The following is a 16,530-nucleotide window of genomic DNA, read 5'->3' on the forward strand; positions in this document are numbered from 1 at the left end:
TTGAGCTCAGATTTTTGTTCATTGGTTTATATTTCAATGAATTATACTTCAAATAGTCCTGTGAAAGAAAAAAAAGTTAAATATGAGGCACAATGGTGTTAAGAAATAGGTGCTCAATAATCTTCACAACTTTTTCCCTTAACTCCCTTACTCTATTGAGTCCCTTTTGTAGATTCTTCCTTTGTCCTATGGAATGCCTATTTTAAATTTTGTCCTCTTGACTGTCAATAGTACTAGATTACATTAATTACATTTATCACATTTTTGAATATCTACTAAATGCTGCTGAATACAATCAAATTAATTTGTTTCATCACTGTAACAGGTCAAAGAAATATATGCAATCTTCTGGCCTTTGAAAATCACAAAGCTTTATCTGGAATGGCTCAAGAATTGTCTTACCTACATGCCAGCTATGGATTTGGGGAATCCCTCTGGCATTTCTGATCATTTCTGAGCAAAGACTAGTCATGGTGTTTACCTCTGGGTCAGAGCAGATTTATTTTTACTCCATAATGGTCATATCTTCCTCCTTTCTAGAGGAGATTCGCTCACATTCCAGAGCGATGAAGATAATGTCTTCCTCCAGGCAAATGTAAAGCAGTTTGCCAGCAACCTTTTTTCAAAGCTAAGTATCCTTTAGGGGTGAATCAGATATTGTTGAATACAGAATCCGCCTGGGTTCCCTCATCCTCTGCCATTGGAACGCGGAGAGTAGAGGAACAGTAAAACTTTTGCTTCATGTTGTACTGTGAGTAATAAATTATCTCGAGCTTATTGTCCTCTTACTAACCAAAGTAATGGAATTGTGACAAATCCATCTAGTGGCTATTCTGATACTCCGGTATTCCTTGGCTGTTTGAGTTGACATGGATTCTGTGACTTCTCAGTTGACTTTTCAGTATTCTCAATAGTTCCCTTTCCTCTGAAGTTAAGGCTGAATACCAAGTTTTCATTTGAGGAGTGTGTTCCCAACGAATCTTGATATAATGCCTCCGAATTATGGTTTAGGACTCTGGATACTTCCCGCAAAAGACACAATCCACAAAAGCGCAAGGAAAAAGTTGTATTCCAATAAGGAGAAGAGAAAACAACCTGGATTACAGTACCAGGTCTCACATTTATAAATCATTTGATCTTGGGCCTTGCTTTCTTCTATCACATTAGAATATTGAAGTGCTTTATACAAATAAAATTGGATGGAAGTAAAAAGTAGTTTAGTTGTTCCTACTGCAGCTATTTTTATTATTATTACGGTGGCTCATGAATTTTGGATGGTATTGAGATTTTAGCCAATTTAGGAATAAATCATAGTTGGAGATAGTGGATTGGCCAAGTCCAATATTCCTTAAGTCAGTAACATTATTAGCTTAAATAAATATAGACCATTTTCAAGAACCTATACTTCAAAAATATTTAGTGGTTACCTTCTCTGTATTACTTATTAGCACTCTCATAGACTTTAGTCAAATAGATAAAATTCAACTGGGATAATAATTATTGGGCACCAACCACTTATAATCTTCTGGATTGGACAATGTCAAAACATTCGAATTAAGTAGTTCATAGCTCCTGAGGGAGCTTATTATTTTGTGGAGTATGGCACCAAAAATATCACACACAAAAGGCATAACAAAAAAAGGTCTAAGACAATAAAACCATGAATAGCAGTGGAGATTCTGTGAATGTTTATTTGCTAATGAGTCCTGAGCACTTACTGTCTACTAGATTTGGGTTATGGGTTCTTATAACATATTAATTCTAGTTTGTACACTAATAATAAAACTTAATTATTACTATCTGGATTTTATAATAAAGGAAACTGAAATTGAGAAATCTACATTTAAAATTCATACTCATTTGGTTTAATTCCACTGCACTGTTTTTCTGTACTGCTTATCTACTTAGAGTTGTGGGTGAGGCTCATAAGAAATGTCTGCTCCATATGGATGAACCATCGAGAGTAAGCATGTCAGTGTGAAGAAATCCTAAACTAGTTGAGAATATAATAGTATTTTGAGTATGAACCAGCATTTCTTTGCAAAATTGGCATCTAAAAAGCTGTCAGACCAAATGTAGGAGCTCTTCTTGTTCACCACGGAAGCCCTGGGGAGAGAAATCTATATCCACATTTATCACGTAATCTCTATTTGTATCTGCATCTCCATCCATACCAAACTTGTGAAGAATTGTAAAAAGGCCAACAAGTGATGTCAGTTTTATCATAAAAAAATTTGATGTTATTTATGTTCGTCCATGTTCATTTTTTCTTTTGTTCGTTCACGTCAGATGCACACATGCAGACCTGTAATTTCATTCACTGATTTTGTGTAGCCTGAGGATTTCGGTCATCATTTTCTAATGCGGAGATATTCGTAGATATTGAATAAAACATATACTCTCAAAATCAGGAATTGGAATTTATATTTAAAGTGAACAAAATAAGCAAATGACAGAGTACTATCAAAAGCTACATGTTGATGAAAGCTATTTTACTTTCCTTCTTCTAGAAAATGTTTAAGTAGAACTCTTTTTATTAAAAGCAAGAAAAATCATAAGTTTCCTTCTTTTATTTCTTTCTTTGAGTGAAGCTGAACAAGCCAGTTAGCATCTGTAATACCCATCATGCTGATCTTGAAAATGGGCCGTGCTGCCTACCCCATGAGATAATTATATGGGTCAGTTTGGAGAGTGGATGAAAGTAAGCCCTAAGGTACTACAAAGAATATGGATTTCTAACTTTTTTATTCTTTTAAGTCCAATTTATGGTTACAGGGTTACACTTACAGGTATGTAGTAGCTCTAGGCAAGATTAAATTATGATTTCTGATAATCAAAGGTAACTGTTCCAGAACAAAATGAAATGAAAAACAGTCAAGGGAGGTCTGTCTCCTGAGTGTGTCAGGTTTGATTGTACATGTTGATTACAAAGTTAAAGCAATAACACTAGCTTAATATTTTAAGGCCAATGTAACAAATAAAATATACACATAAATCAGGAAGTAGGAGTAATAATTTCTGCTGCATAGCAAGGAAATGGTCAATATAAGAGAGACAGGAAACAGTAAGATGTCCAGATCTGATATACTTTTGACAAGCCATAAAACGGTATATTTTCTTAAACTAATGTCAATATTTTCTCTAGAAAATGTGAGCCCTGGAGATAAATTATACCTTGTAATCTATATACTTAGTGAAGTAGTCTGTTATGGTGAGGAGAGTCCAAAAATTAGATGTAATTCAGTATAAACCTGCCAGTTAAAATTTGGGGACAGTAACAAGAATTCAAGCAGAGGTTTTTATGCTTTTTGTTTACATATTTGAAATTAGAAATCAAGCTTACAGATTTAGAAAATATTTTTTTAAAAAGCTCTAGCCTCCTACTGTAACCAAATTTCTTCACAGTGAGAATAATCTTTAAAATATGTAAGTATTGGGGCACCTAGGTGGCTCAGTCAGTTAAGTGCCGGACTTCAGCTCATGTCATGATCTTGCAGTTCATGAGTTTGAGCCTCTGTTGGGCTCTGTGTTGACAGCTTGGAGCCTGGAACCTGCTTTGGATCCTGTGTCTGCCTCTCACTCTATGCCCCTCCCTCATTCACGTTCTGTCTTTCTCTCTCTCTCTCTCAACAATAAATATTTTTTAAAAACTTAAAAAATATTTAAATTTAGATGTCTGTCTTTTATTTGGTTTAAAGTAGGCAAAATATAACTGAACTAAGTTGTTATTGCCTTTATCTGAGTGTTCTGTTGATAAGCTAGTAATAATTTTTAAGTAAAACTATAGAAACATACCTAATAATTATATTTGTTCTGTAGCTTTTTTTTTCCATTTCATCAACATTCCTAACATGTTTCTATAATTAATTCTCTTCACATAATTTATTTCACATAATATATGTTCTACTGGGAATAGTGCAAAATTAGACAAACTTTTCTGACTTTTTAAATCCTTAGTTATTTTTTAAATAATCTCAATGTAGAGGGGTGCCTAAGTGGCTCAGTTCGTTAAGTGTCTGTCAATTTAGGCTCAGGTTATGATCTCAGGGTCATGAGAGGGAACCCCACCTTGGGCTCCATGTTGGAGGTAGAGCCTGCTCATGATTCTCTCTCTCTCTCTCTCTCTCTCTCTCTCTGCCCCTCGCCTGCTTGAACACACATGCACTTTCTCTCTAAAAAAATCTTAATGTAGAGACTATCAACTGGAATATTTTTAATGAAATAGATTTTAAAATAAAAAATAAATTTTATTATTTAATAATAAATGTAAATGTTTTAATGGATAGCATATAATAAACTATCGTTATTGTGGAAATATTGTAAAATACTCAAATTTATCATATAAATTGCTATCATGAATATAATTTCAGCAGTTCTTAAACCATTATTTAGAGACTTACAGTATTTTAAGTTATTTGGCTTTCAAAATTTTAATGTTAATGTGTTATAATAAAAAAAAACAGGAGAAAGTTACTTAACATTTTAATTCTCCATTTTTTTGAGAGCATGCTATGATATTTAATGCCCAGAATATGATGTCTGAAGAAATTAATTTCAGTATTTTTTCTGTAAATCTTATTCAGAGTTATGCAAATGTTTTTATTTCATTGCTTGAGTTTTAAAAATGTTTTAATGTTTATTTTTTATTTTTGAGACACACAGAGAGAGAGAGCACTAGCAGGAGAGGGGCAGAGAGAGAGGGAGACACAGAATCCAAAGCAGGCTCCAGGCTCTGAGCTGTCAGCACAGAGCCTAACACAGGGCTTGAACTCACGAACCATGAAATCATGACCTGGGCTAAAGTTGGATGCTTAACACCCTCAGCCACCCAGGCATCCCTATCTTTTTCCTTTTCTTTTTTTTTTAAGTTTGTTTATTTTGGGAGAGAGTGCAAACACAAGTGGGGGAGGGGCAGAGAGAGAGGGAGAGAGGATCTAAGCAGGCTCCGTGCTGTCAGTGCAGAGCCCGACATGGGACTTGATCTCACAGACTCAGAGATCATGGCCTGAATTGAAATTAAGAGTTGGATGCCTAATTCCCTGACCCACTCAGGCACCCCTCATTGCTCTGATTCTCTTATATTTAAATTGGAATATTTTTGGTTTTGTTTTTATATGTCACATGTTTCTTTTTATTTGAAAAGCCATTTTTCCTAAATATTTGTAAATGCCCTTAAAAGTGGCATAATCAAATTTATCTTTGAGGGGTTTGTTTTTGTTGTTGTTAATAATTTGCCAACCTTTTTAATAGTAAAAACAGTTCTGTGGATGGGGGGGGGTTCTAAATTAATTTGAATTAATTTTGTCTCCTAACCATGATTTCTCTTGATTTGGAGAATCTTTGTTTTGTCTCATTTTTCTTGCACATCTTATATATTGTCTAAATTTCATTCTTGCTGTGTTAAAGAAAACATTTGGTCAGCATTCCCATCACATCACATTTGAAATGTGTCCCATAAATATGTTTTCTCTTTAGAGATATCCAGAAAATCTCATACATAAATTTTTAATTGTTCCAAAGAATGCCATCATTATTGGCACAGCTGAGATTCTGTCTCCAGTAAAATAAATCAAACTTTGTTCCATTCATAACCAAAGAGTGTTTTGGAATTTTGGCCAAAATTTATCTTGTATACATTTTTCCTTACCTATCATGTTATCATCATTTCCATACATTTGTCCTCAATAATCTTTTAAATTATTTAAAAGAGATTGAAATGGTTCTATTTTTTAATTTAATCAATGTTCTAAAAATTCATACAAAATATTGCAATTCTAGTGTTCAGTGACTATGTAGTTGCCAAGGTAAAGAACTGGTATCATGCTTTTCATGTATTATGTCTAGACATGCTTATACACATACCACACACACACACACACACACACACACACAATTTTAAGCTTAAAATGCACTATTTCATATTGAAAAATGTTCTTCAGGTACCATGTGAAGATGGTGGCATTTCTTGTGTAAAAACAATGTGGGTGTTCAGTCATGTTGGAGAATGTGACTTGACTTATAATAATCTATTGTATGCATTTATCTGCACGGACAGATAATTCAGTTTGACTTTGACCTAAAAGCTTTTGTGATTCAAATCCTCACCACATTCTAAAGCATTTCTTTTGGGCATGAAGAGTCTGTGATCTGTGAGACCCTCAAAAGTATAGAGCTTTTCCTGTTTAATATCTATTTCAGTATCTACCATGTTCCAAACACTTAATGAGATAGAACAGTGAAAACGTGTGGTTTCTATGAATAATAAGTAATCATTCTGAAGATTGACACTCTGAATTAAGACTCAGGCTGCATTCAACCTCATTTGCAGTCACAAAGCACCTTGGTTAGGACATTCCTGCCAAGCTAGGGTTCTATCAGGTTTTCAAGTCAAAGCTTTTCACTAATTTGGCAAGATGATAAAATCAATATGACTTCATTGTAATATCACACAATTACTCCACATGGTACTCACAACAATTCTGTAAGTTGGCTAGAGTACCAATTAACATTTACCTTAAGCAGAAGGGGAAAATGACTTGTCTAAGGTCAAGCCTTGCTGAACAGATAGTATCCCATCAATGGAGATAAACTTGAGATCTGCATTAAAAATAAGCATAACCACTCTAAGAGAAAAGCAAGGAATTTCATCTGTGGAACACAGATGGAAGTCTGTGTGTGTAGGGAAAAAAGTGGGCTATAAGTTTTTTAAGATAGCATGGGAAAAATAAAATAAATAAATAGATTTTAAAAATAAAAATACTTGACAGAGTTCTCAAGTAGAATATTCAGCAAGATTAAAATAAGACCACATGGCCCCCAAAATTCCTTGTGAACTTGTGGGATGCTGAGAAATCCAAAGGTAATTTAATATTTGTGCAAATTCAGTAAAATGTTCAATACTGCATGACATTTGTTTAGCATTATTCTTATGAATATGATTTTTAAGACCTACTGAATTAGATGTAGCAAGGCCAAATAAACAACCATACTCCCTCGTTAGGTGTATAGTTAGTGTCCATTGACAGTTTCACAGAAGTATTCTGCTCTAGTAAAACAAACAAATAAACAAACAAAAACTTTTGAGCCTTGGTTTTAAAATTACAGCTTTTATAATTTTTACATAGAATGTTAAGTAATATATTTGATCTCTTAAATCCTCCATTTATTATTCCATAAAATAGGACTAATATGCTTACAGCACGAGGTCAGTGGTCACAACAGAATGAGGCCAATCTTTATTTATGATACATTCTTTGCTAACTAACCTATGGTTAGTGTCTCCATATTATAGTTTATCCTTTTTCTTTTTTTTTTTTACACACCAAGGGTCTTTATTTCCTGCCTTTCCTTACAACCATCCACCCGGGGATAACTCCCATGCGTGGGTCTCAGGCTCGAGTTCCCCTACAGAAAGGCAGAGTCACATTTCTTCCTCTAGAGGACACAGGTCCCATAAGGTCCCGGCAGTTCCCCGGCTCAGTTGCTCTGCCCACCACCCTGCCATCCTGAATCACCTGTCCTGCCCCCAAGCACACGGAGCAGCTGTCTGAAATCGGGGGTCTGTGTCCTTTTTAGGTCCCATATCCCTATAGGCTAGTTCGCAGTTTCCAAGTGCCCAGAGGGAAACTTTTGGAGGATGCATTCAACTAGTCAGGCTTCACAGGAGCACCTAAGGGGACCAGAATTATCGATTATCCTGTCACAGTAAAGACGGATGGGCTCTTCATATCGTACCCACCAGGACTGTCCCAAGTCCTTCATAATCCCCAGTAGCTCAGCTTGAGCCTGGACACTTCCCTCCCGCACAATTTTCAAACGATGATCGTAGTTCAGCCCACGAAATGGATATATGTCCAGAGGGTAAGGATATACCACCAGGCTCAGGTGATCCATCTTGGGGTTGTGGTGCAGCAGCTGCTGCACAACGGCCATAGAGAGAAAGTTCCAGGAGATATTTAAAGACCGGAGCTGGTAGCAGTGGCTCAAAGCTGGCAGGATAGCCTCCAGATGGGTGTCCAAGAGGTCACAGTGTTCCAAATTCAGGGTCTGGAGGGTGGCTGCCACAGTCTCCAGCAGGACTTGCAGGGGCTTCATATGAACAGAGGTCAGCCTGACACCTCTCAGACCCAGCTCCTTTAGCTGAGTGATGCTCGGGCACTGAGACAGGCACACCAGGTCCCATTCTGTAAGCTGGCTGTAAGTTATGGAGAGCGTCTCCAAGGGGGCCTTCAGGCACCTGAGTGTCTCATCCAGGCAGTCCTCCAGGAAGATCGAAGGTGGTATGTGGAGCTTCCGTAGGTGATGCATCTTGAGGAGCTGGGAGGTGAACTGGGCAACATGCTGCTTTTCCTCCTCGCAGACGGGCACTTTGATAAAAGGGTGGACGAGCGTCTGCGGATGAGTCATTTGGCCCAGGTACGGAGCGAACATGCTCAGGGTGGACTTCATCTTCGTGTCCTTCACCTCCAACTCCAGAATGCAGCCCAGCTGCACCTTATTCAGAACCTTCTTAACATGTCACGGGGTCATCCAGAAAATCTTCAGCATCTTACAGCACAGGGGGACTGATCTTCTTCTCCGTGCGGCCCACATTAGGAGGTAAGTGAAGACTTCGTCCAGGGTCTTCTTTCTGAGACAAAGGTCTATGCAGACTGTCAAGGCACGCGAGGGCTCCTCCATCCTGCAGCAGTGTTCGGCCACTGGTCTCACCCGCAGACACTCTTGGGCCGTGGCTGCAGACCACATGCCCCAGAAGTTCTGACTGGCATTCCGTAAGTGCAGCACCCGCAGCTTCCACCGCCTGGGACGAACTTTCTGGGCAAGCAGGAGGTCAAGCCCTCCAAGCACAGCTTTTAAGACCTTCTGGTTAGGTATCCGTGCCAGGCCCCCCAGAGGGAGGCGGGCAAAGGGCCAGGCCTGCACCACCGCCTTCAAGGTCTCATTGCACCTACTATCGTAGGCCTCCATGAACAGTGGAGGGAAGAGTTCCGCAGGCAGGGTCTCCAGAGCCGCGATTGCCAAGCCCTCGTTCCTCAGCAGGCTCTTTCCCGCCAGTTCTAGGAGTGTGAGTGGATTCCAGGTGTACATGCAGTTCTGAAAGGAATCCGGCTTTGAGGCGGTCATCCTGGTGCTCGTATCTGGGACCTGGAGGGGACCTCACATCTGTGGCTCCAAGGATGGAAGGCTCTGGTTATAGTTTATCCTTGTGTCCTGTAGGATGCACCTAAGAATGAATCAACAGAGCTCACCGTATGGCTTTCTACCAATAGGCAACACTGATATTTTCTTTATTTTTGTCTTCAAACTTATAAAATAAAAGACCTGTATATATTTAAACTAAGAAAAATATAGTCCTGTAAGAAGGCCTAAGAAGTAAAGAAACATCTAATCTTTATACTTTCTGTTAAGAAGTAAGAGATATTTGAGGCACCTGAATGGCTCAGTTGGTTAAGCTTCCGGCTTTGGCTCAGGTCTCACGGTTCGTGGGTTTGAGCCCCATGTCCGGCTCTATTGCTGATAGCTCAGAGCCTGGAGCCTGCTTCAGATCTTGTGTCTTCCTTTCCCTCTGCCCCTTCCTTGCTCATTTTCTGTCTCTCTCTGTCTCTCGATAGTAAATAAACATTTAAAAAATTAAGAAAAAATGAAGAGATCTTTATGTTGATTATCTTTCTTAAGATTTAATTTCATCAAAGCAATAAATAATGATGGGTATCTTCATCTTGGAGAAGATAACCATTAGATAGGAAGATTTACTGTGTGAGACACCTATATCTAGATAGATAGGTGATTGATTGATAGATCGATTGATTGATTGATCAATAGATAGGAATTACATTACTATAGAATTAATCAAATATTTATGAATGCAGAATATAAAGTCTTCACAGAATCTGACTTTCTTTTAGGCAATCTTCTCTACTGTCACTTTCTTCAGTTTTTATTTCTTACTACAATGATATCTATCTTAATATTGAAAATATTTTTTAATGTTGAAAGAGTATTTTTTTCCAGAAAACATGGCAAGCTAATGGATTTTGCAAAAAAAAGGTAAGTATAAAATGTCAACAGTAGATAAAAATTGTAAATATTCAAAGAAACTATCTCACCAGAGTTCTGATATACATCTGTTAATATCTCACTCTAAATATGAAAGGTTGTTCCTTTTAGGAAATCAGGTTATATGTGAGTTCAGCTGACAATATCACCTAGCAGTTTCGTGTTGCTATGCACAGAAGCCAATGTTTTCTCTTACAATAGTAAAATGTGCATCTGTACTATGAATAAGATGCATCAAGCCCTAGATAGATTAATATAACTGGAGCAATTTCCACTCATTGAAATAGGAAATTCCTTTCTTCAAAGTACAGATAAATGAGCTCAGTCATCTAAGTAGGCAAATATTGAGTGGCTGTTCTGTGCCAGGCACCCAGTGGGCACTGTGATGACAAACTGAAGAACATAATCTCTGTTAGTCTTACAACTGATTCTCCCTGTTGCATTGGTATTATAATAATATTCCTGAATGATTAATCCAATTATAAGTCGCATGACCTACCAATTTCTAGAAAAAAAAATGGGAGCATAGCCAACCAGAATATTATGAGAATAAATTATTTTAAAATATATCACAATCTTATAAAAAAAAAAAAAGGGTTGGTAGATAAAAACATTCTTCTTATTTTGTCCTACCTCTCTGGATTGAGGCTTCCTTGGATTTTCAGTAATCTGAGATCTTGAAGAGACCAGTTTATGTCCTCAATATGTTTTCATTTCTTTTGCTTTGTTCCTACTGGCACAGTAATAAAGCCTCCTGGAGAAGACATATCTCTTCCCAGTATAGAACCTACACTACAGAGAATAGCTCAAGAATTGGGATTTTTCCATGGACTGATTTGGATTTGATTTATTGCCCATTGAAGGCACTGCCTCAGTTGACCTGTGTTGTAACAGATCTTACTATTTCCCTCCTCCTGAATCATCTATATTTGCTCACAATCTATTTCAATTTTATTATGGCTATGTTCAATGAAGGAATATGTCTAGGTTACTGTTAAAACTTATAGGCTATAGTGAGAGGAATACAAGGTAATAAATATGTTATCTTGTATAAGGAAAAAATACTATGAGGAATTAATCTTTGAAGACTAATTTCGTAGCATCAGGAAAATCTTCACAAATACAGTAACATTGGTCTTTTAGTCAATATGTGTGACTCAATAACACACATGACTTATACCTTAATAGGCATTGATTTTAAAATCATGAGTTTTGACAACTCTATATAATTTTGGCCAAGCTAGGCACAAAGAACTCTGATGCTATCTTGTAAGCTAAGAAGCTAGTTCACTATAGTTTCATGGATACAGGTAGAAGACACTTAATGCCTGACTCACAGGTGAATAGCATCTTATTATTGAAAACAATATTAATAGCAGGAGATAATAACTTTCTTTATTTTAAAGTTTATTTTGAAAGAAAGACAGCATGAGGGGGAGAGAGAGAGAGAGGAAAAGAGAGAGAGAGAGGAGAGAGAAAGAATATCCCAAGCAGGATATGCGCTGTCAGTGCAGAGCTTAATGTGGGGCTCAAACCCACAAATTGTAAGATCATGATCTGAGCTGAAATGAAGAATGGGATGCTTCACTGACTGAGCCACCCAGGCACCCCAGAAGATAACCATATTCATATTAGTTCCCTGAAGTCCATAAATGAACAGAACTGCTTTAGAGAAGAGGACTCTGAGCTTAGGGGGACCTGAACCTTTTATAACAGGTAGTATGTTCTCTCTTTATTCTGAGGGAAAATACTATCTTTATTATACTGGAAACTGAGCATGTTTACCCTTTTCTCTGAAGAAAAATACTAATTGTGTTTTCTGAAACGTTGACTATACAAAAATATTTGAAAGACAGTCTAGAACAAAGGGGAATTAGTATCTCAATTGCAAGGTATACAGAAATGCAAAGGAATAAACAGTGGTATCATAAAATCTTAGAATATTAGAGTTAAGCTACTTTAAAAGTACTTAACTATTTCAAAGGCAGGATTTCTACAAGTATTATTATTCCTGTCAAATTATCATATTCTTCTATTGTACTCTTGGGGGGATGGTAACTCATTATTCCATGAGTTAGATTATTGCATTTTTGGACAACAAATCTTTGTCTAAATAGACATTTCAGAGATTCAATCTTCTGTCTATAACAATACTTACATTTTAGTTTTTTTTAATTATTTTCTTTGAGTATAGTTGACACTGTGTTACATTAGTTTCAGCTATATGACATAGCGTATGCATGAATAGACAATATTTGCATTTTTTGAGTGGCTATACTGTAGCTTGGCGTGGTAGGAAGCTTGTAGTCATCTACATTCTTGTGGTTTTTGATAAGATCCACTGCATTGATGAGCACCTCCTCCATTCTTTTTTTTACGAAATTTCTGTTTTGAAGACATACAGGATTTGATATTAATCCCTGTTTATTTCATCTCAAAATGTCAATTTGCTGATTGCTACTTTAATTCTATGAAGAAAAAAATCTTTCCACTTGGATTCATCAAGAGACATTGCTAGTTATTGCAATGAAAACTTTACCAAGTGTTAATGGAAGCCACACATAGAAATTTCCAGTTCATTTGATCGTTAAAGAGGATTCTTGGCTACAAAAATGAAAATAAAAGTAAGGAGTACTTTCTTGATTGTGGGTAATATCTTAACTGATAAAAAGGAACAACTGACTTGGAAAATATCTACTTTTTTCTAAACCCTGTTGGCAAATAATTGCATTTAAAATGTGTTATGAATATCAGCCGTGTTCCATTTACACTTACAAGCACTTTTCTCACAGAGAAAAAATATCATGCCCTTAACTAAAATGCAAGTTGAACAAGACAATCTTCACTTAAATTTAAAAAAAAAATCAAAGGAAATATTTATAACTTATCTACCAGATTTACAGTTAAATTACTTCATTTCACAACTTTGGTTATGTGTTTTTTAGAATATTTCACTGCAAATAGTTCATTTCATTTTTTAAAAATCTGAATGATGACTTTTCAATCCTGATTAATTACTTGAAACTATTTTTCATCTTCTTTTCCTACTTTATTAGTTAGCAATTGGAAAAGACACAGTGAGATGAAAGATAATTCCTGGCTTTAATTTTTAAAATAGCTTTAAAGTTTAAACATTTTTACTTTGGTATCTACCTAGCATGGTGATAGTAATCTACCTAGCATGATGGAAATAATGATGATGATGATATGATGATGATGATGATTATGATGAAGGAGATGATGTTGAAGAATTGCTTTAAATCCATACAAGACATGAAAGAGGATTGAGTCCACACTATCTTGAGAAAGCTAATGACACTAGGATATGGATAAAGCAGTGTCAATTTTCAGTGTCTGGAATGGCTAATTTTATGTGTCAGTTTGACTGGGCAACTGGATGTCCAGATGGTCAGCCACCCATTATTTTGAGTGTTTCTGTGAGGGTGTTTTTGGATGAGATTAACATTTGAATTGGTAGACAGAGTAAAGTTCATTGTCCTCTTTAATGTGGGCAGGCTTCATTCTATCAGTTGGAGGCTTGAACAGTACAAAAAGGCTGACCCTCTGAAGAGGAAGGGAAGATTTCTCCTTCTTGACTGCCTTCAACTAGGATATTAGCTTTTTCCTGACTTCTGTTCTGAACTGAAATATTGGTTCTTCTTGGCTCTCGAGCCTGCCAGCCTTTAGACTGGAGCCGTACTGTTGACTCTCCTGGGACTCCAACTTGCTGACTCACCCTGCAGATCTTCCTACTTGTCTCCCTTCCTAATTGTATAAGCCAATTGCTTATAATAATTCTCTTCTCTGGAAAACCCTGATTAATACTGTGTCTTTGGTGAATTCCCAGATAGAATGTTATTTAATATTATCTGTAAATATATGCTAGAGTTTTCTTTAAGGATCTATCTGGTCTTCTTTTCCTTCCTAATGTAAATAGACTATATAATATAGTATTATAGTATTATAATACAAGTGGTATGTAAGTGGTACAGAATATGACATAAACCATTATTGCATCAATGGATGATAACAGATAATTTCTATAAATCCCTAACATATGTTTATTGTTTTCCCCAAATGAATTTTCATTTCTTCCTGAGCATACAACCAGATTGCATTTCCTATTCTCGCTTGCAGTCATGTGTAGCCATGTGATTGAGTTCTGATCGAGGAAATGTGAATGAAAATAATATGTGCCCCTTGGGGCCAGGCTTATCCATACTTCCCGCTTGAGGTCCTCATTTTTTTTCTCCCCTTCCAAGTGACTGAGATGACATAAGCTTGTGATGAAGTGACAAACCTTCAATCAAACTAGGTCCTTCAGCTGGAGCAGAACTACCCTTTACTTACCCTGTACTCCTGCTGAGCAGAAGTATCCAATTCAGAATGTTACAGGGCTGCAGAATAAACAGCAACTGATTTTGAACTTTAATATATTCTGAGTTTGCTGTTGTTGCTCCCATAGTCCACCATAACTTGTTTCTTGGTCAGGAGTAAATTAGTTGGCCTTTTACAGAAAAACTAGTAGAATTCATTTTGCAATAAAGTTTAACATTCAGATTTCATTTAAGAATATAAAATGAAGAGGAAAAATGGTTTTTTTTTAGTTTACATATTCGGTGTTTAATATGTATTGAGTTTTGTGCTAAATACTATGTGCACTATAAGAACCAATTCCTGCAACCAAGGTACAAGAACAAGAGCAGAGTCCATGCACATTTTATCTACCTATGGGAGCTAATTTATTATCAGTAGTTTTGAACCATTGAATGAAGGCCTCTCCAGGAGAATTGATAGAAAACCAACAATAAATACTATGGTTGTTCAGAGAGAAGACATTGCCTTTGAATGGTCAGTAGAAAAGGATGCAAAGAGAAGATATGGTTTGGTTGAGAGTGTTAGATAGATAGATAATAGCTAGAGAGATAGATGATAGATAGGTAGATAGGTAGATAGATAGATAGATGTCAGCGAGTCCCACACTATAGAGAGGTATGGAAGAATAGCAGTTTGGACATTAGTAAAGAAACACAAATAAGAGTGAACAAAGTAATATAATAGGGAAAGATAAGATAAAATTGGCAGAGAGGGAAAGATTAGGACCTGAAGTCCCTGGGTGGAGAAAAACCTATTTTGGAACAATGCCGGGAGTGTTTGACTACAGCAAACCGCCTTGGGCATAAAGTCACTCCTAGAATGTACCAGACAACACCACCTATCCACCCCCCCAGGTTCCCCTCAGGAATTTGACAGTCAAAATACCTAATAAAAAAAAGTGAACCATAAAATGTATGTTATACGAGGGACAGTACAACCAGGAACTCCTTACACGATGGAATGGAGTCAATCAGGAATGGCCAACCCAGCACCTCGAGCTATCCAGCCAGTAAGGGTAAACCTGAGAAGGATTTAGGGGGAATGTATGGGGGAGGGATGACCAGAACCTTAAAAAACAAGAACCCTTACCTACAGTCATGGGTATTCACCTTCTAATGCCCCCTCTCTGTAAAGATGCTTTCCTACTATTCTTACTTTCTGATCTTATACTCTAATAAACTTTTGCCTGCTGCTCATTTTGTGGCCACCTCGTCAGTCTTCAAAGTGGGTTTTGAGGTAAAATTATCCTGCAACTATAACATTGAAAACACCATCCTGATCAGACTTTGTAGGTTCATACAGATGAGTCATTAGAAAACAGGATGAACCTGTGCTTTAGTGCTAGTCAGATACTAGTGGAGTTGCTTATGCAGTTTGCTAAGGATTTTAACATTTATTATATAGGTGATAAGGAAGTCGTTGAGGTAATCCAAGTAAATAAAATTTTTGACATAATTATTCCAAAGTGCCTATTTTAAATTAACAGTTTAAGAAAAATGCAATTTTCTTCCTTAAGTCTTCTGAATTTGGGGGGACCCTTTCATTTTGACAAATCATCAGCAAAGAGTATTCCATAGACAAGTTTGAAATTCAGTGGAATAAAAATATTAGAATCAAAATGCTCAATTGCTTTCATAAAGAAGTAGCATAGGGGCTTAATCATTTCCAAACTTTTAGAAGCACACTCTACTGACTCATTTTTTATGCTCACAGAACACTACAAAACAATTTTACTTTCTTTTAAAAAAGGGTTTGAGAAGAGCATTACGTTTCTTTTAACATGTCAGTAATATCCTTTTGTTTAGGTCAGTGCCTCCAGACTATCCAGCAGAAAACTGTTCATAACAGTGGCAAATTGTTAAGAGCTTTGCCAGGCTTTCCACCTTGTAACGTTTCTCCTGTATAAATGCATCCATCAGGATGTGTCATTTCATTCTAAACCTACCAGCTTCACTATCCCATGGTTAGTGCTATTATGCTAATAAAAATAGTAATAAAATAATTTACAATAATAATATGAATAAGTGCAGCTTAGGGTTTTTTTCCTAAATATTTTCAACTATTGTTTTACAAAGATACATTTTAACCTGATTTCTG

At 36.6% G+C, this 16,530-nt stretch overlaps 1 protein-coding gene across 1 annotated transcript; it reads right to left on the bottom strand.

Moving 5' to 3' along the window:
* Positions 1-7,650: 7,650 nt before the first annotated feature.
* Positions 7,651-9,123, bottom strand: LOC115272478 (PRAME family member 12-like). Its single transcript, XM_029915547.1, is given in 1 exon segment — positions 7,651-9,123. A coding segment is annotated over 1 exon segment (1,473 nt).
* Positions 9,124-16,530: the final 7,407 nt, after the last annotated feature.

Source organism: Suricata suricatta, chromosome 11, assembly GCF_006229205.1.
Source record: "Suricata suricatta isolate VVHF042 chromosome 11, meerkat_22Aug2017_6uvM2_HiC, whole genome shotgun sequence".
Classification (NCBI taxonomy): domain Eukaryota; kingdom Metazoa; phylum Chordata; class Mammalia; order Carnivora; family Herpestidae; genus Suricata; species Suricata suricatta.